This window comes from Leopardus geoffroyi, chromosome C2 (genome assembly GCF_018350155.1).
Source record: "Leopardus geoffroyi isolate Oge1 chromosome C2, O.geoffroyi_Oge1_pat1.0, whole genome shotgun sequence".
In the NCBI taxonomy this organism is placed as follows: domain Eukaryota; kingdom Metazoa; phylum Chordata; class Mammalia; order Carnivora; family Felidae; genus Leopardus; species Leopardus geoffroyi.
This window is the reverse complement of record NC_059333.1, coordinates 58,955,519-58,982,036: the sequence shown is the minus strand read 5'-3', so window position 1 is coordinate 58,982,036 and position 26,518 is coordinate 58,955,519. Positions and strand designations below refer to the sequence as shown.

The 26,518-nt window shown below is 35.4% G+C and overlaps 1 protein-coding gene across 1 annotated transcript; it reads right to left on the bottom strand.

The window, feature by feature from the left end:
* Nucleotides 1-434: 434 nt before the first annotated feature.
* Nucleotides 435-25,898, bottom strand: LOC123610864 (OX-2 membrane glycoprotein-like). Its single transcript, XM_045502032.1, has 6 exons — nt 25,766-25,898; nt 16,133-16,471; nt 14,649-14,948; nt 8,086-8,188; nt 6,979-7,062; nt 435-631 (listed from the first exon to the last, which is right to left on the bottom strand). Exons 1-6 carry the CDS (start codon nt 25,857-25,859, stop codon nt 607-609), a joined length of 945 nt encoding a protein of 314 aa, XP_045357988.1. The 5' UTR covers nt 25,860-25,898; the 3' UTR covers nt 435-606.
* Between the last annotated feature and the right edge of the window lie 620 nt (nt 25,899-26,518).

The following is a 26,518-nucleotide window of genomic DNA, read 5'->3' as shown; positions in this document are numbered from 1 at the left end:
TAGACAAAGAAGGTAAGGGGAAAAGATGCTAATCTGGTGCTGACCCGTTGAGCCACTTCTGATAACTATCTTATTATTTTCTTGCTGCCATCAGATTAAACTGCCCCTACTATGTGTTTATTAACTTTACTGTCCTCATATGACCTGAACGCCAGTTGTTCTGTTGAAATTTAACTGCGTGCAAAACTATTGTCACTGAATTTCACCAACAGACACTATAAAACAAATGTACGTGGGGTGCTTGTGTGGCTCAGTTGGTTAAGCATCTGACTTCAGCTCAGGTCACGGTCTTCTGCCTCATGGGTTCAAGCCTCGCATCTGGCTCTGTGCTGAGCTCAGAGCCTGGAGCCTGCTTCCGATTTTGTGTCTCCCTCCCTCTGCCCTTCCCCCACTCTATCTCTAAAAAATAAATAAACACTAAAAAAAATAAAAAATAAAAAACAATTGTACATTTATTTTTAATCCAGAATCAAATTATATATTCAAGCAATCAATGTATCTAGTATCAAATTATATATTCAAGCAACCAATTCTGTAATGATCTCTCCCTTCATGATGTGATTTTTTTTTTTTCCACTTGAGTTAATGATGAGGAGTCTTCTTATTTTAACACATTCCAGAGTTCTTGGCTCTTAGGGAGAGAGAGAGAGAGAGAGAGAGAGAGAGAGAAATCAATGAACTGTTCATCTTCTGAAGCCTTTATGTTTTCCTAGGACCACCCTTTGACAAGGTGCTGGGAAAAAGCTTTTACTTAAGCATCCATGTGGCTGTAAATCTGAGGGCTGTAAATAACAACATAATGACTGGATTTTTCCAGACAAACAGAAAGATATATAGAAAGGATAAATAATTCATAAAAATTGATGAATTGCCCCCATAAAGCAAATTCCCCCAACTTGTATCCCTATGTAAAATAATTGAATAATTCAAACCTACATGGAAGGAGGAAAGGAGATCATGGGAGGTAGGTGAGAATTATGGCAAGTTGTATATGTTTAAGAAATTGACATTATAAAATAAATACAAGTATTGTCCTTAGTAAGTTAGGAAAGAACATCAGAAGACTAAGCATGAAATATAACTCAAAGTAACAAAAGAATATTTAACCCAATGACAGACAGTATGGGAGAAAAAAAGACTATCACTAAAGTAAAATATAAATTTAAAAATAAAATGGAAAAAATGTCCTATTGTATATATCAGTAACTGCAACATATACAAGTAGGTTAAAAACACAAAAGATAGAAACTTAGGACACAGAAGAGTGAATGAGGGGAAAAAAATCCCTGCCATTATGAAGCATAACTATTGCTTTAAAAGTTCTTTGGAAAAGAAGAAATGTGCTTACATAAAATTGACATTTTGCAAAAAAAGGGAAATATGACATTTAAAATTCTTGGACAGGGGTGCCTGGGTGACTCAGTGTCAGTTGAGCATCTGACTCTTGATTTCAGCTTAGGTCATGATCCCAAGGTCATGGATTGAGTTCTGTGTTGGGCTCCGCTCTGACAGTGGAGCCTGCTGGTAAAACTAAAGACAAAAATCAATTAGAAGGAACAAAATTGAATGAACAGAAAAAGGGCTTTCGTCTAGAAATTAATTGAACAAATCTGTGGCAAAAATTGCTAAGAAAATTAAAAAGAAAAAGAAACAATATAGAATGAAAAATGAGAACTAGCATTGATATAACAAATAGAAAAAATAAGACAATATTATGAACATTCATATCAATTCGAAAACACAAAATGGACAAAATTCTCAAAGTGCCAAATTGGTCACAAAAATTTAATAACTGACACTTTAACAATATTAAGGCTTCCAGTACATGAATTTGGGATATTGTCCCATTTGCTGTGTCTTGTCTAATTTTGTTAATTAATGTTTTTTTTAATTAATTTATTTTTAGTAATCTCTACACCCAACGTGGGTCTCGAACTTATGATGAGATCAAGAGTCGCGTGGTCTTCTGAGTGAGCCAGCCAGACACCCCTCATTAATGTTTTATAGTTATCAGTATACAAGTCTTTTACCTCCTTTGTTAGTTTTATTCCTAAGTATTTTATTTCTTTTGGTGTTACTGTAAATGGAGTTGCTTTTCCTAATTTCCTTTTTAGACAGTTCATTGTTAGTGTAGAAACACAACTGATTTTTGTATGTTGGTTTTTTTATATTGTAACTTTCCTGAATTCATTTATTTATTCTAAGTTTTTTATGGCGTCTTTGGGATTTTGTATATATAAGATCATGGCATCTGCAAACAAGGACAGTTTTACCTCTTCCTTACTGATTTCTAAGCTTTTTGTTTTTTTCTTCCTGATTAATTCCTCTGGCTAAGACTTCCAGTACTATGTTAGATACAAGTGTTAAGAGTGTGCACTCATGCTTTGTTCCTGATAATAGAGGTCAAGCTTTCAGTGTTTCACTGTTGAGGGTGTTGTTAGCTATGTTTTTTTCAAATATGACATTTATTATGTTGAGATACTTTCCTTCTATTCCTACTTTGTTCAAAATTTTCATCGTGAAAGTATCTTGAAGTTTTTCAAATGCTTTTTCTACATGTATTGAGATGATCATGTGACTTTTATCCTTTATTGCATTAATATGGTGTATCACATTAATTAATCTGCAGATGTTGAATTATCCTTGCATCCCAGAGATAAATCCCACTTGGTCATGGTGTGTGTGCCTTTTAATATGCTGCTGGATTCAGTTTACTAGTATTTTGTTAAAGATTTTTGCATCTATATTTGTAGGAATATTGGCTGGGAGTTTTGTTTTTGTTTTTGTTTTGTTTTTGTTTTCTTGTGATGTCTTTGGCTTTGGTATCAAGGTACCCTTGGCGTCAACAAATGAGTTGGGAAGTGTTCCCTCCCCTTCAATTGTTTAAAGGAGTTTGAGAAGCATTGACATTAACTCTTGTTTAAAATTTTTTTTAAATATTGTCTTCATTTTTGAGAGAGAGAGACAGAGCACGAGCAGGGGAGGGGCCGAGAGAGAGGGAGACACAGAATCCGAAACAGGCTGCAGGCTCTGAGGAATTAGCACAGAGCCTGAAGCGGGAACAGTGAGATCACGACTTGAGCCGAAGTCGGATGCATAACTGACTGAGCCACCCAGGCGCCCCAACTCTTGTTTAAGTGTTGGTTGAATTCACTAGTGAAGCCAAACAGTCCTTGCCTTTTCTCTGTTGAAAGTTTTTGATTTCTGATTTACTCTCCATACTAGATATAGGTCTGTTCAGACTTCTCTACTTCTTCAAGATTTCATCATGGTGATGATTGTGTTTCTAGGAATGTATCCATTTCTCAATTTCAGTCACACCATCTGGCCTAATGAGTTGCTAAAATGAGTTTTCATTTTATTTAGGGCATGCTTCCAGGTGTGTTTTTAAATTAATCAGTGCTAGTGATAAAAGACAACCTGACCTCTGGAAAAAAAATAGTTTCAACCCATGTGACTGATAAGAGGTTAATCTCCAAAGCACGTAAAGAACTGCAACTCAATAGCAAAAAAAACCCAATAACCCAGCTGAAAAAAAAATAGACTAAGGATTTGAAATCTGCACAGGTATTTCTCAAAGAAGATATAAATGGCCAACGGGCATGTGAAGAAGTGCTCAATGTCGTTAATTGTCAGGGAAATGCAAATCAGTACCTCAGTGAGATATTATTTGACACGTGCCAGGATGGCTGTTATCAAGATAATGAGACAGGAAAGTGGGGAAAATGGCAGCATAGAAGGATTTTGAGTTCACCTCCTCCCATGAGCTCACCAAGGCAACATGTACATGTAATACAGCTCTCTCTGAAAAAAACTTGGGCCTGGTGAACGGATTTTTCACAGCTGAAGGCATAAATAGAAGTCCCAGTGAGAAGGGTAGGAAGGGCAGAGATGCAGCCAGGAACCAAACCTCCAACATGGTGACCTACAGAAGGGATATCACAGGTGCGGAGGTCCTCCCTGAGGAGCAAGGGGACCAAGACCCACATCAGGCACCACTGGCTCTGGGGACCTGAACAGGAAAGGGAACATAAAGCCTCACAACATCTGGCTTTGAAAGTCATCAGGGCTTAACTCCAGGAGCTTTTGAAAACCAGAGGGGCTTAATTTGGGGTGAGCCGGAGAACCATAAGAAATTGAGACTCTCAAAGGGCCAGCACAGTATATCACTCCGTCTGAGACCCAGCACAGAAGCAGCCTCTTGGAAAGCACCTGGGCTATCCATGAAGGAGATTTACTGACCAAATTTAGGATATTTGTGAATTAATATTGTTAACATGTCATCTTCCACCTGTCAGAATGGCTAGTATCAAAAAATAAAACGAGTGTCAGAGAGGATATGGAGAAAAGAGAAACCATGTGCACTGTTGGTAGGAATGTAAACTGATGCAGCCACTGTGGAAAACAGTATGGAGGTTCCTCAAAAAATTAAAAATTAGAAATACTGTATGATTAAGTAATTCCACTTCTGGGTATTTACCCAAAGAAAATGGAAACACTAATTCAAAAAGATATATGCACCCCTGTGTTTATTGCTCAGTATTTACAATAACCAAGATATGGAATCAACTTAAGTATCCACCACTAAATGAATGGATAAAGAAGATGTGAGATATATATATTTTTCAGCCACAGGAAAGAATGAAATCTTGCCATTCACAACAACATGAATAGACCTAGAGGGTATTATGCCACGTGAAATAAGTCAGACAGAGAAAGACAAATACCATATGATTGCTGTTATATGTGGAATCTAAAAAACAAAACAAATCAAGAAACCAACAAACCAATGAACCAACAAAAAGCAGAAAGACTCATAAATACTGAGAACAAACTAATGGTTACCGGAGGGGAAGAAAGTGGGGAAATGGACCAAATAGATGAAGGGAATTACGAAGTACAAACTTCCAGTTATAAAATAATTAAGTCACAGGGATGAAAAGTACAGCATAGGGAATAGGGTAAATAATATGGTAATAACTTTGTATCATGCTGGATAGTAACTACATTTATTGTGGTGAGCATATGTAACATATATAATTACCAAATCACTATGTTGTACACTTGAAACTAATATATAATATTGTATGTTAACTTACTTCAATTAAAACAACTTGCTAATAACTAGAAAGAAACAAAAAAAACCCAAAACTAATAAAACAAGAAACAAAAGACAGCATAGGTTGGTGAGGATGTGTAGAAATTGAAACCCTTGCTTGCTATTGGTGGAGTTGCAAAATGGTACAGCCAATGTGGAAAACAGTATGGAGATTTCTTTAAAAATTAAAAATAGGGGCACTTGAGTGGCTCAGTCGGTTAAGCAACCAACTCTTGATTTCAGCTCAGGTCATGATCTCATGGTTGTAAGATCGAGCCCCGTGTTGGGCTCCACACCCAGAGAGGGAAAAAGATTTTTTCTCTCTCCCCCTCTTCCGCAACCCCTCCCCACCTCTCAAAAAATAAAAATCAAAGTACATATGATGCAATCCCACTTTTGGGTATTTATGGAAAAGAAGTGAAATCAGAATCTCAAAGAGATATTAGTACTTCCATGTTCCTTGTGGCACTGTGCACAACAGCCAAGATGCAGAAACAACCTCAATGTTGATCAACAGATGAATGGATAAAGAAAATATGGTACACACAAACAACAGAATACTACTCAACTTAAAAAAAAAAGGAAATCCTGTGGATAAAGAAGATGTGGTATATATACACAATGGAGTATTACTCGGCAATCAAAAAGAATGAAATCTTGCCATTTGCAACTACGTGGATGGAAGTGGAAGGTATTATGCTAAGTGAAATTAGTCAGTCAGAGAAAGACAAAAATCACACGACTTCACTCATATGAGGACTTTAAGAGACAAAACAGATGAACATAAGGGAAGGGAAACAAAAAGAATATAAAAACAGGGAGGGACAAAACAGAAGAGACTCATAAATACGGAGGACAAACTGAGGGTTACTGGAGGGGTTCTGGGAGGGGGGATGAGCTAAATGGGTAAGGGACATTAAGGAGTCTACTCCTGAAATCATTGTTGCACTATATGCTAACTAATTTGGATATAAATTAAAAAAAATAAAATTAAAAAAATAAAATTAAATAAAAAGAAGGAAATTCTGGGTGTCTGGGTGGCTCAGGTCACGATCTCATAGTTTGTGAGTTTGAACTCTGATAACAGTGCAGAGTCTTGCTTCAGATCCTCTGTCTCCCTCTCTCTCTGCCCCTCCCCAGCTTGTGTGTGTGCATGCTCTTTCTCTTAAAATAAATAAACATTTAAAAAAATAAGTAGATAAATAAAAATCTAAACATAAAATAGAAAAATATGAAACCAATAAATATGATCATATTTTTGTGAATTTAGGTGGATAATGACTTCTTAAACAATTCCCCAAACTCAAACTGTTAGGTGAAAATTGATGAATTTAGCAACATTAAAGCATTAAATATTTCTGTTCTTTTAATGATGTAACTGAGATACAGTGGTGCCAAATAGGGAGAAGTAATCAATGTCTAGTATGCAAAGAATCTAAAATATAAAGAATTTCTGCAAATATAGACAAACAACCAGGAATTACATGAAGATGTAGACAAGAACCTCACAGAAGGGGAAACCTGAATGTCTAACAAATACATGAAGACATTCTCATACTTACTAATAATCAGAAAACACACACACACACACACACACACACACACAATCACACAAATCAAAGAAACCATTCAATTGGTGTTGATTGGAGGGATCCTGAATCAGGAGATGAATAGGAACATTCAAAGTCATTAACATTAATACAATTTCACTTGAACCCACTAGTTCATGCAACTGGATTATATAAACAAATCTTTGTTTCCACTTATTTTTTAAATGATAATTGTTGCTACCAAATGGATGATTTAATATGGAAGGTTAAGTCTTAAATCTGAAGTATACACAGTGACAGCAAAAATCACACACCTGCCAATTTAATTACCTGTGAGCAGGAAAACATCGGGTTACTAAGGACTCCCCCTCAGGATGTCTCAGCTGGGGTGTGGTTTCAGGCACATTCTCTGACCTACAGGTATGGTGACATTGATATATTCATTAGAAGAATACAGTCCAAACACTCCCCCTAATGGCAGTATATTGTGAGAGTACACTATGAATTAAAAAAAAAAAAAAAAAAAAAAAGGGAGATTCAGATCTCTTTAGAGATTGATCAAAATATCTTTTCAATGCTGAGTTCAGCATAAATATACTCCATTAACAGAACTTGCAGGTTATTTCCACTCTATTGTAGTGGAGTCATAACTTAGGATTTGTCCTGTTAAAGAGCATACCTTCTACTCTCCCAAATTTGTACCTCTGGTCCTTATCTGCTCTGTAAATTCTAGATTCATATATAGAGATAATTGACATATTCTCTTGGATGTCAAATTAGCATGTAAAAACAAATATGTTCAAAATAGAACTCTTGATCCTCCCTCCAAATTTCTTCTTCCTCTAATAATTCCCCATTTGTAAAAGGTTTCTTCACTCCATGGCAAAACATTTAGAATCATCAAGAGAATTTCCCCTGTTTACCCTTTATCCACATCTTCTCCAGCAGCAAATCTTGTCATCCTAAACCTATCCCTAATTCCCTCAACTCCCACTGCAACCACCCTAGTCCAGACCACTGTTGATTCCCATTTTGACTATGGCAATCACCTCTTTTAAAAACCTCCTTTCGTTCATTCTTGAATCCTAAAAACTGTTCACATTCAGCCTTTTTCACCACTCAGTGGATCCCCTCCCACCAGTCACCTGAAGTCCATATGCTCTGTCCTGTCAAAATCTGTCCTCAGGAAAGAATCTTAAACTCAATTTACCATAGCATAAATTACTAACAGCCTACCTTTGTAACAATCCCAAGTATGGTATCATTTTAATAAGAATAAACCCTTGACTGCAAGAATTATTAAATATAGGGAAAAGAGTTTTCCATCATCATTCTTTCCATGATGAATTTTTCCATGAAAAAAAAATTTTTTTAGATTTAAAACTAGACCTATTTTACCCACCTTCCCTATCATAGACAGGAAGTAATATAACTTACTTTTTCTTTCTCTGAACAAGATGGAAAATGATAAATACAATACATAGAAAAATTATGAATGAACCAAATGCATACAACAAAATATAAGGAGAACCAGAAGTACCTGAAAGACACAAGCAGAAACATATTCTTTGTGACTATATGTCATTTCTATACACGGTACTTTAAATCTTCAATGCTCTTTTGACTTACCATTGCTTTGTTGATAATCAAATTGATACTTTAATATTATTTACCATATTCAATTTTGTAAAAGAATATACTAACGCATTTTCAAATTGAAGACAGGTAATATTTAATACCATTTTACCCCACTCAAGAATAAGAAAAAAAGATATAACCACCAAAAGAACAATCACAAGAAAATGTTTAAGAAAAACATAATGTAGTCACAATGAAATATTATTCAATTATTAAAATGTATCTGCAAAAGCCCCAGAAAATAAATTTATAATGATAATTAGTACTTAAGATTAATGTGTTAAGCAATGTGATAAGCATCTTATAAGGATTATTTACATTAACCAGGGGAGTACATTATTAGATACAGATGGGAAAATAGAGGCTCTGAGATGTTAAGAAAATTGGCCAAAGATACATAGTGATTAAGTGGCAAAATTGGGAAGCAAGTTCAGTATTGTCTGATTCCAGAGCCTGCAGTCTTATGAAAAAGAATATTGTAAAACTTTGAGTATCAACACTTTTTTTAAATTTACTTCCAAGATTTTATTTAAATTCAAGTTAGCTAACATATAGTATAGTATTGGTTTCAGGAGTAGAATTTGGTGATTCATCAATTATATATAGCACCCAGTGCTCATCACAAGTGCCCTCCTTAATGCCTATCAGCCATTTAGCTCATCACCCCACTAACTGCCCCTCTAGGAACCTTCAGCTTGTTCTCTTTTTAACACTCTCTTGTGGTTTGCTGCCCTCTCTGTTTTTATCTTATTTTGTTTTTCCTTCCCTTCCCCTATGTTCATCTGTTTTGTTTCTTAAATACCACATATGTGTGAAATCATATGGTATTTGTCTTTCTCTGATCGACTTTTTTCATTTAGCATAACACACTCTAGTTCCATCGCATTGATACAAATGGCAAGATTTCATTCTTTTTGATGGCTGAGTAATATTCCTTTGTGTATATATTTATCACATCTTCTTTATCCATTCATCTGTTGATGGATACTTGGACTCTTTCCATAATTTGGCTATTGTTGATAGCGCTGCTGTAAACAATGGGGCATGTTCCCCTTCAAATCAGCATTTTGGTTTCCTTTGAGTAAAGACCTAGCAGTGCAATTGCTGGGTCACAGGGTAGATCTATTTTTAATTTTTTGAGGAACTTCCCCACTGTTTTCCAGAGTGGCTGCACCAGTTTGCAGTCCTACCAACAGTGGAAGAGGGTTTCCCTTTCTCTGCATCTTTGCCAACATCTGTTGATTCCTGAGTTGTTAATGTTAGCCATTCTGACAGGTGTGAGGTGGTATCTCATTGTGGTTTTGATTTGTATTTACCTGATGATGAGTGATGGTGAGCATTTTTTTATGTGTCTGTTAGGCATTTGTATACCTTCTTTGGAGAAATGTCTGTTCATGCATGTCTTCTGACCATTTCTTAACTGGATTAGCTGTTTTTTGAGTGTTGAGTTGGATAAGTTCTTTTTTTTTAAGTTTTTTTAAATGCATTTTTAGAGAAAAAGAGCACAAGTAGGGGAGGGGCAGATTGAGAGGGAGTGAGAGAATCCAGTCTCACAAACCATGAGACCATGACCTGAGCCAAAATCAAGAGTCTGATACCTAACCAACTGAGCCACCCAGGCGCCCTATCAACACTCTTTATAGTAACTATTTTGGCCACAGTATTCCTAAATTGTATTACAAATCCACTTCTTTTTTTTTTTTTTAACGTTTATTTATTTTTGAGACAGAGAGAGACAGAGCATGAATGGGGGAGGGTCAGAGAGAGAGGGAGACACAGAATCCGAAAAAAGCTCCAGGCTCTGAGCGGTCAGCACAGAGCCCGACGCGGGGCTCAAACTCATGGACCGCAAGATCATGACCTGAGCCGAAGTCAGATGCTTAACTGACTGAGCCACCCAGGCGCCCCTTACAAATCCACTTCTATCTGTGTATAGATATGTATATTCTATCTTCTGAATATAATTACATTTTTCATTACAACTTAAATTTAACCGAAGATCATCATGATCATCAATGCTAGTTCTTAGATATAATATAAAAATGAACCAATACACTTTGTGGATGGACCTTGTGAGGAAATTGTGCTTACAGTAAATGGCATGAATTATTGTGCATTTTGCATTCTTAGGTCTGCTTGTGGTAGAGTTTTTGAGTCCTTTTTTCGAGAAATTTTTGTTAGCGATTACTTCTTCCTTGATACTGTTAGGAAAATCCATGTGAGAAACTCTGTGCTATTTATTTTTGACTGTTCAGAGGTCACTTGGTCTCAGGTTCTAGTTTTAACTATATTCTTTTTCAATGAGATACTACATAGCTCATTCAAACTGGGCAAAGAAGGCTGAATGGGCATAAAATGTGAATACAGCCCTGAAATTGGCACTAAAATGTGAACACAGCACCAAAGTCAGCAATAATAAAGCATGGGGGAAAAAGGCTTTCTATGAGATTTCAGTAAAACCAGAAATTTATAGGGGGCACCTGGGTGGCTTAGTCGGTTGCAGGTCCGACTCTTGATTTCGGCTCAGGTCATGATCCCAGGATCGTGGGATCGAGCCCCCACATCATGCTCAGTGCAGAGCTTGCTTGAGATTCTCTCCCTCTTTCCCTCTGCCCCTCTCCTGCTGACATGCTTTCTCTCTCTCTAAAAAAAAAAAAAAAAAAAAAAATCAGGAATTTATATCCCTACTATTTGTTGCAAAGCTAAGCAAGGAAGAATTATCTTCTGAATTGACAAGTTACTTCTTTACAGACATTTGCATTTTAGTGAGAAGTGAAATTAACCATAATAATCCAGCCAATAGATTGATGAGAGATATATACATATGCTATTCAATGGGCATGTTCCAATCTCATGATTTAAGGAATTTTTACGGAAAGAGGACCTGATTAACTTCAGCTTCAAGAAACACATGTAACAAAAATATTTACCTCTACCCTTCCTAAGACTCCATTAAAATTATAGTAACAAAAATAAACTGATTCAGCGAAAAACAGCAGACAGAAGAATGATCTTCATTGGCAAGAGATTTAAACAAATTTACAACAGATGTGAAGTGGATAGAGGAATGGCCTCTGAAGGTGCAGGGTGAGAGAAGCTGCAGGCTCATGTATGCACAAAACAGACTACACCTGCAGAGAGAGCCCCATAGAAACTGGACAGCATTAGAACTCAGATGACAAAAGAAGGAGGGATTAATCACAGAATGAAACTTACACTCAAAAGCACCCATTTCCATATCCGAGAGTTCAGTTCTGGACAGCCAGGTGCTCTGATCCTTCAGCAAGAAGAAGAAGAAGAAGAAGCAGGAGGAGGAGGAGGACAAGAGGAAGAGGAAGAAGGAATAGTTAAGTAATTCACTGAATATAATGAATATATACTAGGAATACTTAGGGTAGGGGGTCAGACACCTTGAGTATAGGCCCCTCCATTCTGGCTTTTAGAGTCTTCTGCTGCCTCCTTTCTACAAACAAAAGTCTGTCTCTTTACAAGATGTAAAAAAACACACAAAAAATCTGTAAAGCTGCAGTCAGGGCTCATCAGAGTTTGAATAAAACCTGTAATCAAAGTGAGAAACATTGAGTAAAGGAAGCATAAATAAAATTAAAATGGTGGTAGTGTCCCAAGGGTGGGCAGTGGAGGAGATAATTAAAGAAACAGAAGATAATTACAAGATTTGACAAGATATTACTTTCTTAAAGCAGGAAGAGAAGGGTATGAAAAAATTAAATCAACTTTAATTTATAAAATTAATCTTAAATTATAAAAGCAATTCAAAATTATAAGCCTGATTGTCAAAAAAAGAAAAACTTGAATGAAAAAGTTTAAAGATATTTTTTTAAGTCTCCCAGATACTATGAAGGGAAGAAAAGACATATTTTTTAAAAGATGAAAATAAGATTCAATGTAAATGTTTTCATGCCCAATTAATTGAGGTTTATAAAAAGAGAATAAATTAAGTGAACAGGTGGAAATTTTTCAAAGAAAGGAGAGAATATTCAGAGTTTAAAGATTTGAGTCTCCAAATTGAATGAACTCACCAAATGCCAATTACATTAAAGAACTATAAATAAAATACTCTAAAAATAGTAGTAGAAAGTTTCAGAGCTCTAAGGATAATGAGAAGGTTACCGTTACCAAAGAGAAGATATGGTAATATTTACTATTACAATTTTCTGATTGACATTTGACTTTTCATCAATCACAATGGACAATCAAAAACAATGGAGGACTACTTTGCAAATTCTGAGGGCAAAAGGGTTGTTAAACTAAAGTTGTGTAACAAGCAAACTATCAATCACATGAAACAGCATTGTAAGACCATAGGAGAGACCCTGTGGCCTGTTAGCATGACTATCAGAATCCCTAGGGAAATTTCCCACTGTTCTAATTCCACGGCACTGAGGTGACTTTGCTTTAACCAGGTTGTGTTAACCTGGGGGAGTGAGGCATGAAAATGATGGAAGGATAATTTATGTTGGCCTGAGTGTGTTATATTTTGTAGTAGTTTCATTTTGTGCTGGTTATTACCTTGTACTTTATTCAGGTTAGTCCACAGATTGTTTAATTCAGAGATTAATGAGACGTCCTAGGTTCAAATGAGGTTATGTTTAGCCCATCTGTACTATGTAGTAGGCTACTTATTCCAATAGTCCAGTCGCTGGTTATGTACCCCAAATTGTTAAACTTCCAAAAAATGTGATGTGTCCTTCACTCATTCAAACTTTATGAACCAATATCATTGATGGCGAGTGATGCTTTTTGTTCTTGAATGAATGTGACAAACTATGGAGAAATTTTATCCTCCCCACTTCCTGACTTTACATTTTTTCCAAAAGTGATGAAGGACATTAACTAAAGACTCAAGAACCTTAGGAAAACACAAGCAAGACAAATACAAAGGATGTGACACCAAAGCACTGATAATAAAACTGACATAAAACAAATACAAGGAGAAAATCTTAAAAGCCGCCAGGATGAAAGGGAGATACATTTCAAAGGACCAGCAATAAAATTGATATATATCTTTTCAACAAAAGTAATGAAAGTCTGAAGCCAATAAAATACCATTGTCAAGGTGATGAAAAATACGAAATAACTATCAAACTGGAATCAGAAATCCTGTAAAAATGTTCTTCAAAAGTTAAAACATTTTATGACCAAAAATATTAAAATAATTGGCCATCTATAATTTTTCACTATGAAAAAAACAAAAAAGAATTCTTTAGGCAGAAGGAAAAGTGTGAACATGGACAAAGAAATAAAAAACAATGGAAAGGATAAATATAAAGAATATTATTATAAATAACAGGAACAAAAACAATAACATATTTTGGCATTTAAACATATATAAAGAATTAAAATGTACAAAATATGCGCCCGAAACTAATATAGCATTGTTTGTCAACTATACTCAAATAAATAAATAAGTAAATAAAATGCACAAACCAATAGCACAAGGAGTGGGCATTCATATAAGCCCATTGCATTATCTGAAAAGTAGTAAAAATAGTAAATTATATTAGACTTTAATAAGTCAAGAGATGTATGTTGCAGTCTCCAAGACAACCCTTAAAGAAGGGTGCAGGAATGTATAGTTAACAAGCTAATAGAAGAGGTAAATGAAACAAAAATAAATAATCCAAAAGAATTCAGGGAGAGAAAGGATTATAAAACAGGTCAGAAAATAGGAAACAAATAATAAGGCGGTAAATGAAAACCTAAATATATCAGATTTACACTTAATGTATAGAGACAAAATGGTTTCATGTTGAAAGATTATGCAGGTGAAATATAAAAACGATTATTTAAATTTTGTAGGCAATTACATTATATAAATGCAGAACATAAATATATTGAAATTATTATTTAAAGTTTTAAGAAAAATCATACCTTGTTTAACTACGGCTTTGAAACAGGGTACAATTGACAGAGCTTGGGTGGAAGACAGGCAAGGAGAAATGGGCAGCTGAGAGAGACTTTCTATGGTGGATAAAACAAAAAATAGGTTTTACCATGCTGCTGACGGCTGCAGAGGTAAGCAGTAAGAGAACTATATTGGGAAGAAAGGAACCATATTGGGAGGAGGAAAGGTGGAAGGAGGTATGAGTGAACCTAGTCTTCACTGCCTGTGGCAGAAATTCAGTGGAAAGCAGTTAAGGGAGATCAATGAAAAATTTGCCCTTTAAGAACAGTTACCATTGGAGACAGAACTGGGGTAGAGAACATTTGCATTGCCTGATTCTTTTAACCATGCAGGAGTACCACAAAGACTCAACATTTCTAAAAATAGATGAGTACACAAACACTTCTGGTATGAATTTTTGAAACATTTCCCCTTGTTGATTATTATTTCTACTTACATTCTTGTTTGACTGACAGAGGAACAATCTTCTCTTCATTCCTTAGAGGATGATCCATGTGCACAATCAGGTGTTGGAGACTTAGGGATCTCACAGTCTCCAAGGAGACGTTGTACATTTTCGTGATAGTCACTGTGCCATTTGGGTTCGGAGCAAGGTATTCCTCTGGTGGATTAATCAAGACTTTTGATGGGAAGAGAGATATTTGAGGAACAGGTTTTCCCACAGCTGAGTAAATAAAACTAAGAAAATCTTCAGAGTCAAAGTTGGACTGGAGCTCAGTTTTTATTTCAGATACAGCTGAGACAAAAAAGGAGACACAAAATTAAATATAAAAATATGTCACACAAGATTTCTGAAGTGTTAAAGATGGACTTTCCCACGGGCGCCTGGGTGGCGCAGTCGGTTAAGCGTCCGACTTCAGCCAGGTCACGATCTCGCGGTCCATGAGTTCGAGCCCCGCGTCGGGCTCTGGGCTGATGGCTCGGAGCCTGGAGCCTGTTTCTGATTCTGTGTCTCCCTCTCTCTCTGCCCCTCCCCCGTTCATGCTCTGTCTCTCTCTGTCCCAAAAATAAATAAACGCTGAAAAAAAAAAAAAATTAAAAAAAAAAAAAAAAAAAGATGGACTTCCCCAAATGTTGTAAACATGTCCCTCTCAGATACCTCTCCTCACATTTTGCAAAACTTCACAATTTCGTCTCTTATACCCACTATTCCAATTTAAGAGGAACAGTTGGTATCTTCACTTTCATTCAACCTTAAAATTACATTCTATAAATCTCCAACACTTTAAAGTTATAGCAAAATAATGAGGGGACACTATGTCACTATCACTATTCCTTCGACATTTTGTTAATTTGTTAGCAAATTTTTATTCTCTAAGTCTTCTTTCCTCTTTTTTTTTTCTCTCTACTCTCTCCTTTTCTTTTCCTCTCTTTCCCAGGGAAAATTCTGATGTCATTTATGACTTTTATCTACTGGATTAAAATCAATGCAGTGTAGGGGCGCCTGGGTGGCGCAGTCGGTTGGGCGTCCGACTTCAGCCAGGTCACGATCTCGCGGTCCGTGAGTTCGAGCCCCGCGTCGGGCTCTGGGCTGATGGCTCAGAGCCTGGAGCCTGTTTCCGATTCTGTGTCTCCCTCTCTCTCTGCCCCTCCCCCGTTCATGCTCTGTCTCTCTCTGTCCCAAAAATAAATAAACGTTGAAAAAAAAAAATTAAAAAAAATAAATAAATAAAATCAATGCAGTGTAAAATTTAGATGAGAGGTCAGAAGACCTAAATGTTATGCCTGGTCAGGAACCATGTGGAAATCAGAAAGTCATGTAGCCATCATTGGCTTCCACTTTTTTTCTTCTGTATAACAAAAGACTGGTTATGGATGGCCTCTATAATAGTCTTTCCTTCTCTAATATTCTTTCTCTGGACCTTAAACTTCAAAGCTCACATCCCCTTGATTTTGACTCTACATAAAACATTTACATACCTATAATGTTAAGGCAACTTTGTCCACTATGGCTGCCTTGCGGGAACACATTAAATAGACATTTGTAGCAGGCTTCATCTTCAAATGTTACTTCACGGATAGTTATGAATGAGGAATTGGGTTCGATGACCTCACAGTGCAGCCGATCTCTGTATGGTGGAAGAATCTTTTCTCCATATATATTGCTATATGTGCCAATATTTTGTCGCAAAGAACCTTGGATCTTCTGCCAGGTAATTTGCACAACATCTGCTGGAGTTGTCAAATTGCAGAAAATCGTCACATTTTCTCCAAATACAGCTGTCTCATTATTTTTGTATTTTATTCTATGTGGAGAATCTGAAAATAAAGCCCAGTATAAATTAAGAGAAATGTACTTTCATACTACCTTGGATACTATCCCTATCATAGCACTCCCTTATCTCTCTGTTTTATAATTATCTTTTTATTTGTGTCTTTCCCCACTAGAAAATGAGCTTTCTTATCTTCTTCACCATTGATAGGTAGTTTCTAAAAGTGTTTCTGACATATACTACCTATTGACAAATATTTATTGACGGCAAAACTTGAAACATAAATTACCAACACAAGTAATGGTAATTTTGATGAATCTCTGGAGGTTGAGGGTGAACTAGCTTGAGGGTGACAAACTCCTCAGGGCTCCAGTATTAGGGAGGACCTAAAATTCATAGTTTCCACCAGCATGAACCTAGCCAGTTTCTCGCAGTGAGGAGCCAGGAAAACTCACCTCATATCTTTGGCAAAGGAAGGAGAAAGTAATCATGTTGAAATAAGCCCAGTGCATTTTCCATAAAAATGTCCCCTTCTCCAGGGGAAAAGACTTTATCAGAGCTTATCTCACATGGGTGGAAGGACAATGACCCAGATCTGTTTCCCTTTAGCTTTCCTATCTTATCTAAGGTGGGGAAGGCAGGGGGAAAAGGTACAAAAACTTGTGAAGTCACAGCCAAGGGTCATAGGCCTACCAAGAGTGAAATTTAAACATAAGATTTTAAAATACTTACTTCCTTAAGTCTTCCCCACCACAGCAGTAGGGTTCCAATATAATGACAGTGGATTACAGTTGAAATGGTTGTAACGCTCAGACTTCAATCATCAATAGGAGAGACAAAAACAAAGAAACTACAAGAATTTGAAACCCTTGATACCTTAACCTATAGTAAACAGTAAACACAACCCAACTCCCTGTCAGAGTAACATAAAACCCAAGTTAAAGCTCTATTTACCTTAGTTCTTATCTGACATGTCATGTCTGGATTAAAAAAAAAAAAAAAAAAAAAAAGTTGTAAGGCATGCTAAAAGCCCAGAATAAAAGTAATCGGAAAAGACAAAGCAAGTATCCAAGCCAGACTCAAATACAGTACAGATTTTGTAATTATCAGACAGAGAATTAAAGTCAACTATGATTAATATAGTAAAGACTCATGGAAAAGTTTGACACGTGCAAAAACATATGGATAATGTAAGCATAGATACGGAAATGCTAAAAAGAATAAAGAGAAAATGCCAAAGACATTACAAGAAAATAAAACTACAGACCAATATCTCTTATAAACATATATGCAAAAATTCTAAACAAGTTGAATCTAAAAAAGTATAAAAAAATAAACTCCATGACCAAGTGAGATTTATCCCATGTCTACAAAGCTGGTTCAACACTTGAAAATCAACTAATGTAATTTATTACCTCAACAGACTAAAATAGAAAAGTCACAAGATCCTATCAACAGATTTAGAAAAAGTATTTGATAAAATCCATCACCAATTCATAATAAAACCTCACAGTAAACTAGGAATAGAGGGTAACTTCCTTCACCTGAGAAAGAACATCTTAAAAAAAAAAAAAAAAAAGAATATCTACAAAAACCCTACAGCTAGTATTACACTTTAATAGTGTAAAACTCAAAGCTTTCCCATTAAGATCAGGTACAAGGCAGGAATGCCCCCTCTCACCACTCCTTTCCAACACATACTGAAAGCTCTTCCTAATGCAATAAGGCAAGAAAAATAAATAAAAGGTATGCAGATTGGGAAGGAATACATAAAACTGTCTTTGTTCATAAATGACATGATCATCTATGTAGAAAAGCAAAAAGAAGCAACAAAGAAACTCCTGGAACTAATAAGCAATTATAGCAAAGTTGTAGGATCACACAATTAATATACAAAAGTCAATCGCTTTCCTGTATATCAACAATGAGCAAGTGGAGCTTGAAATTAAAAACATAATACCATTTACATAAGCAGCTCCCAAATGAAATACTTAGTTATAAATCTAACAAAATAAGTACAAGATCTATATGAGGGAAATTATAAAACTCCGATGAGCAAATCAGGGAAGAACTAAATAAATGAGAAATATTCCATGTTCGTGAATAGGCAGACTCAATATTGTCAAGATATCAGTTTGTCCCAACCTGATCTGTAGATTCAATGCAATCCCAATTAAAATCTTAACAAGTTATTTACAGACATTGACAAACTGATTCTAAAGTTTATAAAGAGAAGTAGAAGACCCAGAATAGCCAACATAATATGGAAGGACAACAAAGTTTGAGGGCTAACACTATTCAACTTAAAAACTTACTATAACTAGAGTAATCAATACTCTGTGGAATTGGCAAAAAAATAAATAAATAAATAAAATAAAATAGATCAATGGAACAGAATAGAGTCCAGATATGGACTCACACACATAGAGTCAACTGATCTTTGGCAAAGGTGCAAAGAAATTCAACAGAGAAAGGATAGCCCTTTTCTTATTTTATTTTTTTATTACTTTTTTAATTAAACATTTTTAATGTTTATTTTTGAAAGAGAGCTTGTAGAAGCGGGGGAGGGTCAGAGAGAGAGAGGGAGACACAAAATCTGAAGCAGACTCCAGGCTCTGAGCTGTCAGCACAGAGCCTGACACAGGACTCAAACTCATGAACCTCGAGATCATGACCTGAGCTGAAGTCGGACCTCAACCTACTGAGCCACCCAGGTACCCCAAGGATGGCCTTTTTGACAAATGATGCTGCTGGGACAGTTGGGTGTCTGATTAGTTTCCTAGGTCTGCCATAACAAAGTACCACAAACTTCATGACTTGAAACAATAGAAATTTATTTTTCACAGATCTAGAGGTCTGAAGTCCTAAATCAAGGTGTTTGGGATTCAGGGTTCACCCTAACCCAACGTGATTTCTCCTGAAATCACCTTAATTGTATCTGCAAAGACCTTATTTCCAAATAAGATTATATTCTACGTTCCAGATAGACAAGAATGGGAGTGGGAGCACTATTCAACCCACTACAACAAGCATATGCTAAAAAAAATGAAGATAGACACCTAACTAACAAAAATTAACTCAACATGGATTATAGACCTAAATGAAAAATACAAAACTATAAAACTTAGAAGAAAACACAGGAGAAAATCTAGGTGACCCTGTGTTTGGTAATAAGTTATTAGATATAATACCAGAAGTATGATTCATAAATGAAAAAAAAATTGATGTTATACTTTATTATAATTAAAGACCTTTGCTTTGTGAAAGACAAAGTAAAGACAATATGACAACAAGCCACAGACTGCAAGAAAGTATTTGTAAAACACATACTTTGTCATAGTTCATTCAGGCTGTTAAAATTAAATACCACAGATTGGGTAGTTTATAAACAACAGAAATTTGTTTCTCACAGTTCTGGAGGTTGGAAATCCAAGATCAAGGGGGCAGCATGGTTGAGTAAGGGCTCTCTTCTGGGTCATAGAATTTTGTTGTGTCCTCACATGGTGGAAGGAACTAGGAAATTCTGTGGATTTTTATAATCTAATCCCATTTATGAGGGCTCCACACTCATGAGCTAATCACTTCCCAAAGGCCCCACCTACTCATACCATAACCGTTGAGTGTTAAAATTTTAACATATGAATTTTGAGGGGTCATAAAGACTCAGGCCATAGCAGACTTGTATCCAAATATACAAAAAAAAAAAAAAAAAAAAAAAAAAAACAACATGAAAACAAACAATACAATGTAAAAATAGGCAAAAAATCCGAATGGACGCCTCACCAAAAGAAGATACATAATTGGCAAATAAGCACATGAAACGATGCACAAAATCTCTTGTTGTTAGAAAATTGCCAATTAAAATAATAATGAGCTTCCACGACACACCTATTAGAATGGCTAATATTTAAAATATGTATATACAATACTAAACGTCGGTGAGGGTATGGAGCAGCAGGAATTCTCATTCATTGTTGATTGGAATGCAAAATGATAGAGCCACTTTGGAAGAGAGTTGGCAGTTTCTTAACAAACCTACACATATTCTTACCATGGGATCCAGTGCTTGTGCTCTTAGGTATTCACCCAGTTTATTTGAAAACTTATATCTACATAAAAATCTACAGGTAAATGTTTAGAGCAGCATATTCATCATCACCAAAAACTGAAAGCACCAGTATGACTTCAATAGGTAAATGAGTAAACTGTAGTATCTACACAACAGAATATGATCCAGCGATAAAAAGAAACAAACTATCAAATCGTGCACACACATACAAACCATGGATAAATATGGAATACATATTGCTAAGTGAAAGAATCCAAACTAAGAAGGCTACACACTGTATGATTCCAAGTATATACCATTTTGGAAAAGGTAAAACCATACAGACAGTAGAAATATCAGTGGTGTCCAGGGGTTCAGGAGTAGCCAGGAGAGTTGAACAGGTGAGACACAGGGGATTTTTAGGGCAATGAAACTATTCTGTATGATACTGTAATGGTTGCTAAGTGACCTCACACATTTGTCAAAATGTATAGAGATTTATAGCACATAAAGTGAATCTTCAAGTACACAATTTAAGAAATTATTGGGGTACCTGGGTAGCTCGCTCTGTTGGTTAATCGTCCAACCCTTGATATTGGCTCAGGTCAATATCTCATGGTTTGTGAGATCAAGCCCCTCGGGCTCTGCGCTGACAGGACAGTGAAGAGCCTGCTTGGGATTCTCTCTCTGCCCCTCTCTTACTTGTACACGTGCTCTCTCTCAAAATAAATAAACATTTAAGAAAAAAAAAATATGAGACAGAGGTTGCCAAGGAGTGCAGTCTGAAACCTTAAAATCTAACTGTATTACAAATGTATCCTATGTAGACATAAGAGTTTATAGTATGTACACTTGATATGACATAATTAAAATAGCATTTTACCTCTGTGGCCTTCCTCCCCTAAACCTGTAAGGCACTCTAGTCATGAGAAAAATATCAGACAAATTCTGATAGAGGGTAATTCTACAACATACTTGACCAGTCCCCTCAAAACAGTCAATGTCATAAAAAATATGGAAATTCTGAGATAACGGTCAGTTAAGAGAAGCTTAAGGAGACAACACAAAGAAATGTAATGGGATAACCAGGGTGGGATCCTTAAAAAAAAAAAAAAAAAAAAAAAAAAAAAAGTTAAAAATCAAGAAATGCAAATAAACTGTGGACTTTAGTTATGAAAAATACATAAAATGTAATTTGTTAATTAAAACAAATGTACCATACTGACATAAGATGTTAATAGTAGGGAAAGCTGGGTAAGGGATATATGGGAACATTGTACTATTTTCTCAGTTTTTCTGTAAGCCTAAAACTGTTCTAAAAAATAAAGTCTTTTTAAGGAATCAATTATATTTCTATATATCTTCAATAAGTAAATGGAAAAAAATTAAAAATACCATATAAAATAGCTTCCCAAGTAAAGAAGAAAGAAATATATAGTAATAAAAACCTATTGGATGATATACAAGGCCTCTTTACTGAAATATGCAAAATAACATCTAAAAAAAATAAAGAAGACTTAAATAAATGGAAAGATACATCATACTGTAAATAAAGAAAAAAACATAATGATGTTAATTCTTTTCAAGCTAATTTTTAGACTCAATGCAACTCTAATAAAATTTAAAGCAGTTTTTAAAAAGATTTTTTAATGTTTAGTTATTTTTGAGAAAGAGAGAGAGAGAGACAAGTGTGAGCAGGGGAGGGACAGACAGAGGGAGACATAGAATCTGAAGCAGACTCCAGGCTCGGAGCTGTCAGCAAAGGCTCTGAGCACATGGGGCTTGAACCCAAAAACTGCGAGATCATGTCCTGAGCTGAAGTTGGACACTTAACTGACTGAGCCACCCAGGTGCCCCCAAGCAGTTTTTTTTTTTTTTTTTTTTTTTAATTCTGCATTTGACAAGCTGAGTCTAAAAAAGCCAAGGGCATAAACAAGACCTACTATCTGAATGTAAAGCTAAAGTAATACAATGTTATTTTTATTCAAGGATAAGGAAATGGATGAAACACAATGAAGTAGAGTCAGAAACAGTCCCACACATATATGTGCATCTGATATATATCACAAATGGAACAGACAGTGCATAGATTTGGGAAAAAGATTATCTTCCCAATAAATGATGATGTGTAAATTAGATATCCATATAGAAAAATTATATATTGGCTCTCATCTAAGACTAAAGACAAAAATCTATTTCAAATGCATTGACTCCCATCTAAAAGTAGAAACAAAAATCCACTTCAAATGCATTAAAAATGTAAATGTGAAAATAAAACACTGCTTTACAAATAAAGTATTATAGAACATCTACTTGGCTGGAGTAGCCGATTTCTTAAGTAGGGCATACATCAACAGTTATATGATGCTTTATTCCTTTTTTAGAAATATGAAATTATAAAAAATTAGAAGTGAGTGATTGATCTATTTTAATATTAATTAACTGCAGTCTACCAAAAGATACATATTCGGCAGTAACAAGGCAACCCATAAAGTAAGAGAAGATACTTGCTATATGTATATATATATGAGTAAGGATTTGTATTCTACAAAGCAATAAGACAAAGACAGGCAACTCTATAGAAAATGGAGCAAAATATATGACTATGCACATCATAAAAGAGAATGTTTAAGTGGCCAATAGACAAGATGCTCAACTTCTTTAGTCATCAAAGAAATGCAGATTAAAACCTGGACTATACATGACCAAAATGACTAGCTTGAAAGACAGACAATACCAAGTTTAGTGAAAATATGTAAAAAACCCAATTAATACTTTGATGGGAGTGGAAACTGGAAAACCTTTTGGCTTCATGGTCGATGGTACTGTAACAATGTTGTATGGACAAATAGTAGCTACACTTGTGGTGAGCATAGCATAATATCTAGACTTATCACATCGCCATGTTGTACTCCTGAAATTAATGTAGCATTGTGTATCAACTATATTTTAATTTAAAAAATGTGGAACATAGGCATATCCTGTGATCAGAAAATCTACTCCTAGGTATATATCTAATAGAAATGCCTACTTATATTCTTCAAAACACACGTACATAAATGGTCATAGAGGCATGATTTGTAAAAGTCAAAACAGAAATTACCCAAATGCAAATCAACAGTAGAATTGATAAATAAGTTATGGTATTTACACAACGGGATTTAATAAACTGCAATGAGATTTAATAAATTACATCTACTCTCAACAATACGGATAAAACTCACCAATGTATTGTTGAGCCAAAGAAATTAAACACAAATGAATAAACGCTAAATGATTATGTTTCTATATATATAATATACATAACATATATATTTATAACATATATATTAACATACATAATCAATATATATAATCAATATATGTATTATATATCAACAACAGATAAAATGAATCTATGGTGTAAGAAATTTGGATAGTGGCATTTGTAGGAAAGAAAGGAAGGGGGCATGAATAAAGCTTTGGGATGCTGTTAATGTTCTGTTCTTGATCTTTGCTAGATATGTTGGTCTAATCATTAAAAAAATTAATCAAACTGCATACTTATGTTCATACACATTCCTGTATGTCTGCCTTACTTAAATGCAAAGGTTAAAAAAAAAACCTCATGTACCTTACTCCACTTACCTCAGACTATATCTGGTTTTCGTTCACTTCTCTTGGCTTTTATATTCAAATTATAAACAAATTTTTTTGCAAATATTTTTCAAAAATTCATTGGTCTGCAACTATACTCAGCATTGGAGAATATTTAAATACATAGAACATGTTTGTTTTATAAAGAGTATTTCATTTGTGAACAAGAGAGCTGTAATGATGTCTTACCTGTGCTAATTTCAAGAAGTAAGGTTTTAGAGCAAGCATTTACTTTGCCGAGCCTCAGGTTTTTCATCTGAAAAATGAGCTTAAGATACCTGATTTACAGCGTATTGTGAGTATCCGAAAAGAATATGTAAATATAACGACAGTTCTAAATCACCAAGATATTTCAGGTATCATGGGTGATGTAGTCCCCGTCCCCAAAGACCCCTAACAGGTTTCCCTCACTATCTGAAACTAGTGTGTTCCTATAAAACCGTTCATAAACCGAAATGGCTTAAAGTGAAGAGTGGTTCCCTGCTTTCTGAAAGTCGCAGTTCCACCATTTTGCTTTTATGAAGAACCTACATTATTAGCACAGGAGGGCTTTTTTGTAAAAGCAAAGTCCTCTTCAAATTTTTTTTTTTAGCTAGCGACAACAGTTACTAATGCAGATCCTTCAGAAAAGCAAAGTGATGTGATATGAACCTTCAGAAAGCAGGGGACACCTCTAATACCTAATGAAAGTCTAAAGGTAACAAATAAGCTATCACTATTACTGTAACAACTTCTCTCATTGTGCTTGCCACATCTCTTTATCATTATTTGCCCACAGGCTGTCTGCCCTACTGGATTTTGAGTTATCTGATTTCAGAACCAGTGTTCTCCATTTTGTAGTTTAGATGATAGTAACATGGGACATACTGGTTTCCTCTTCTGTCACATCATTTTGTTCTCAGCATATGTCACTCCTCATTCAACTTTTGATTGGATTATCTAATTGAATTCAAATGATACTTCTTGAGGAAAAAAACTCCCTAACTGGAAGTAATCATGATTTATTTTCTCAACTGAATTCCTAAGAACATTAGTTATTGCCCTTACTATGAACCCAAGAGATTTAAGATGGAATTGAGTTAAATATCTTTAACCAAATAATTTTAATGACTAGAAAATATTAGTAACTGAATATTTAGTAAATCCCTAACATCTCAGGAGTACTTCAGTTTGTAATGATAAGCAAACCCATGAAGGAAACAATGAACAAATTTGACAATATAAAAATGATAAACCTTTTAGTGACCAAGGAGAGCCTCAAAACAAGTCAGATTCAGGCTTAAAAGGCAAATGGGCTGCAGGAAATACTGCATAACTAGCTAACTAACTAACTGACGGACTAACTAACTAACTTGCAGAGAGCCCATTTGCTTCCAGCAGGTTTGTGGCCTCTAATCTGAACTACTCGGGCTTACTTCAGAAGCAAGGCTTCCTTAATACCTTTCTTTCATTCTCTGCTTACTAAGTCACTGTTTCAATATGCTCACCTTAAAACTGCTAGTTGCCAACCACCTGGATAGCTACATGGTTAACATGCAGACCCAAACATAATGCTCTGCTCCTCTAACTTTATAAAAGTGAAAAGACTCCATCCTGGTATTTATTTACCATTCATTTCCAGCCACAAAACAATTGCGAGAAAAGGTGAAGAGTTACCTGATCCTTGTGCCCAGATGGAAAGCAAGAGGGGCTGGAGAATGAGGTAGAGTGGAAAGCCCATGAAATCTGATGATAAACCCATCACTAACATGTGGAGTGTTTTATTCTCTAACAACTTTCACATGAAAATGGCAATATCTTCCGATATAGCCGCCAAAATCTGTTACTCATTAACCACTTGCTCAGAAAGTCCGTTAAGACTTTTCTAATCTTGTGGCATTTCGACTTCCTTCTCTGCCTAGGCTCCAAATTTGCTAGAATCTCAGGTCTATATAATTTTTGTCACCGTATGTGCCTGCTATTCTGCAGCTGTCGCAGGATTCATGCACAGGTTCTGAAAACCTACCTGCTAACTTGCAAGAAAGTTTCGTGAGTCCTTCTTTGGGGCCTGCTACTAACTTTTCCCAGTCTTTCATGTCCTGTTATTTATGTACAAAATAAAATTCACACTAGTTTCTCCACAAGGAGTGAGGTCAAGTGAAAAGACCTCTCTCCACAGAGGTATGCTAGGTTTCTAAAAATCATTCCACTTGGCATCTACATCCCCACAATCACCTCCTCAAATTGGAATAGGAAATTAAAAAAAAAAAAAAGTTTTAAGTAAAATCATCAAATAGTTTCAAATTATACACACTGTATTAAAATTAAAAAAAAAAAACAGACACAGATCACTTTCATCTTTCTATAAACTCCTCCTCTACATAGTATTTTAAATAGAGGGAAAGGGGCACCTGGGTGGCTCAGTCAGTT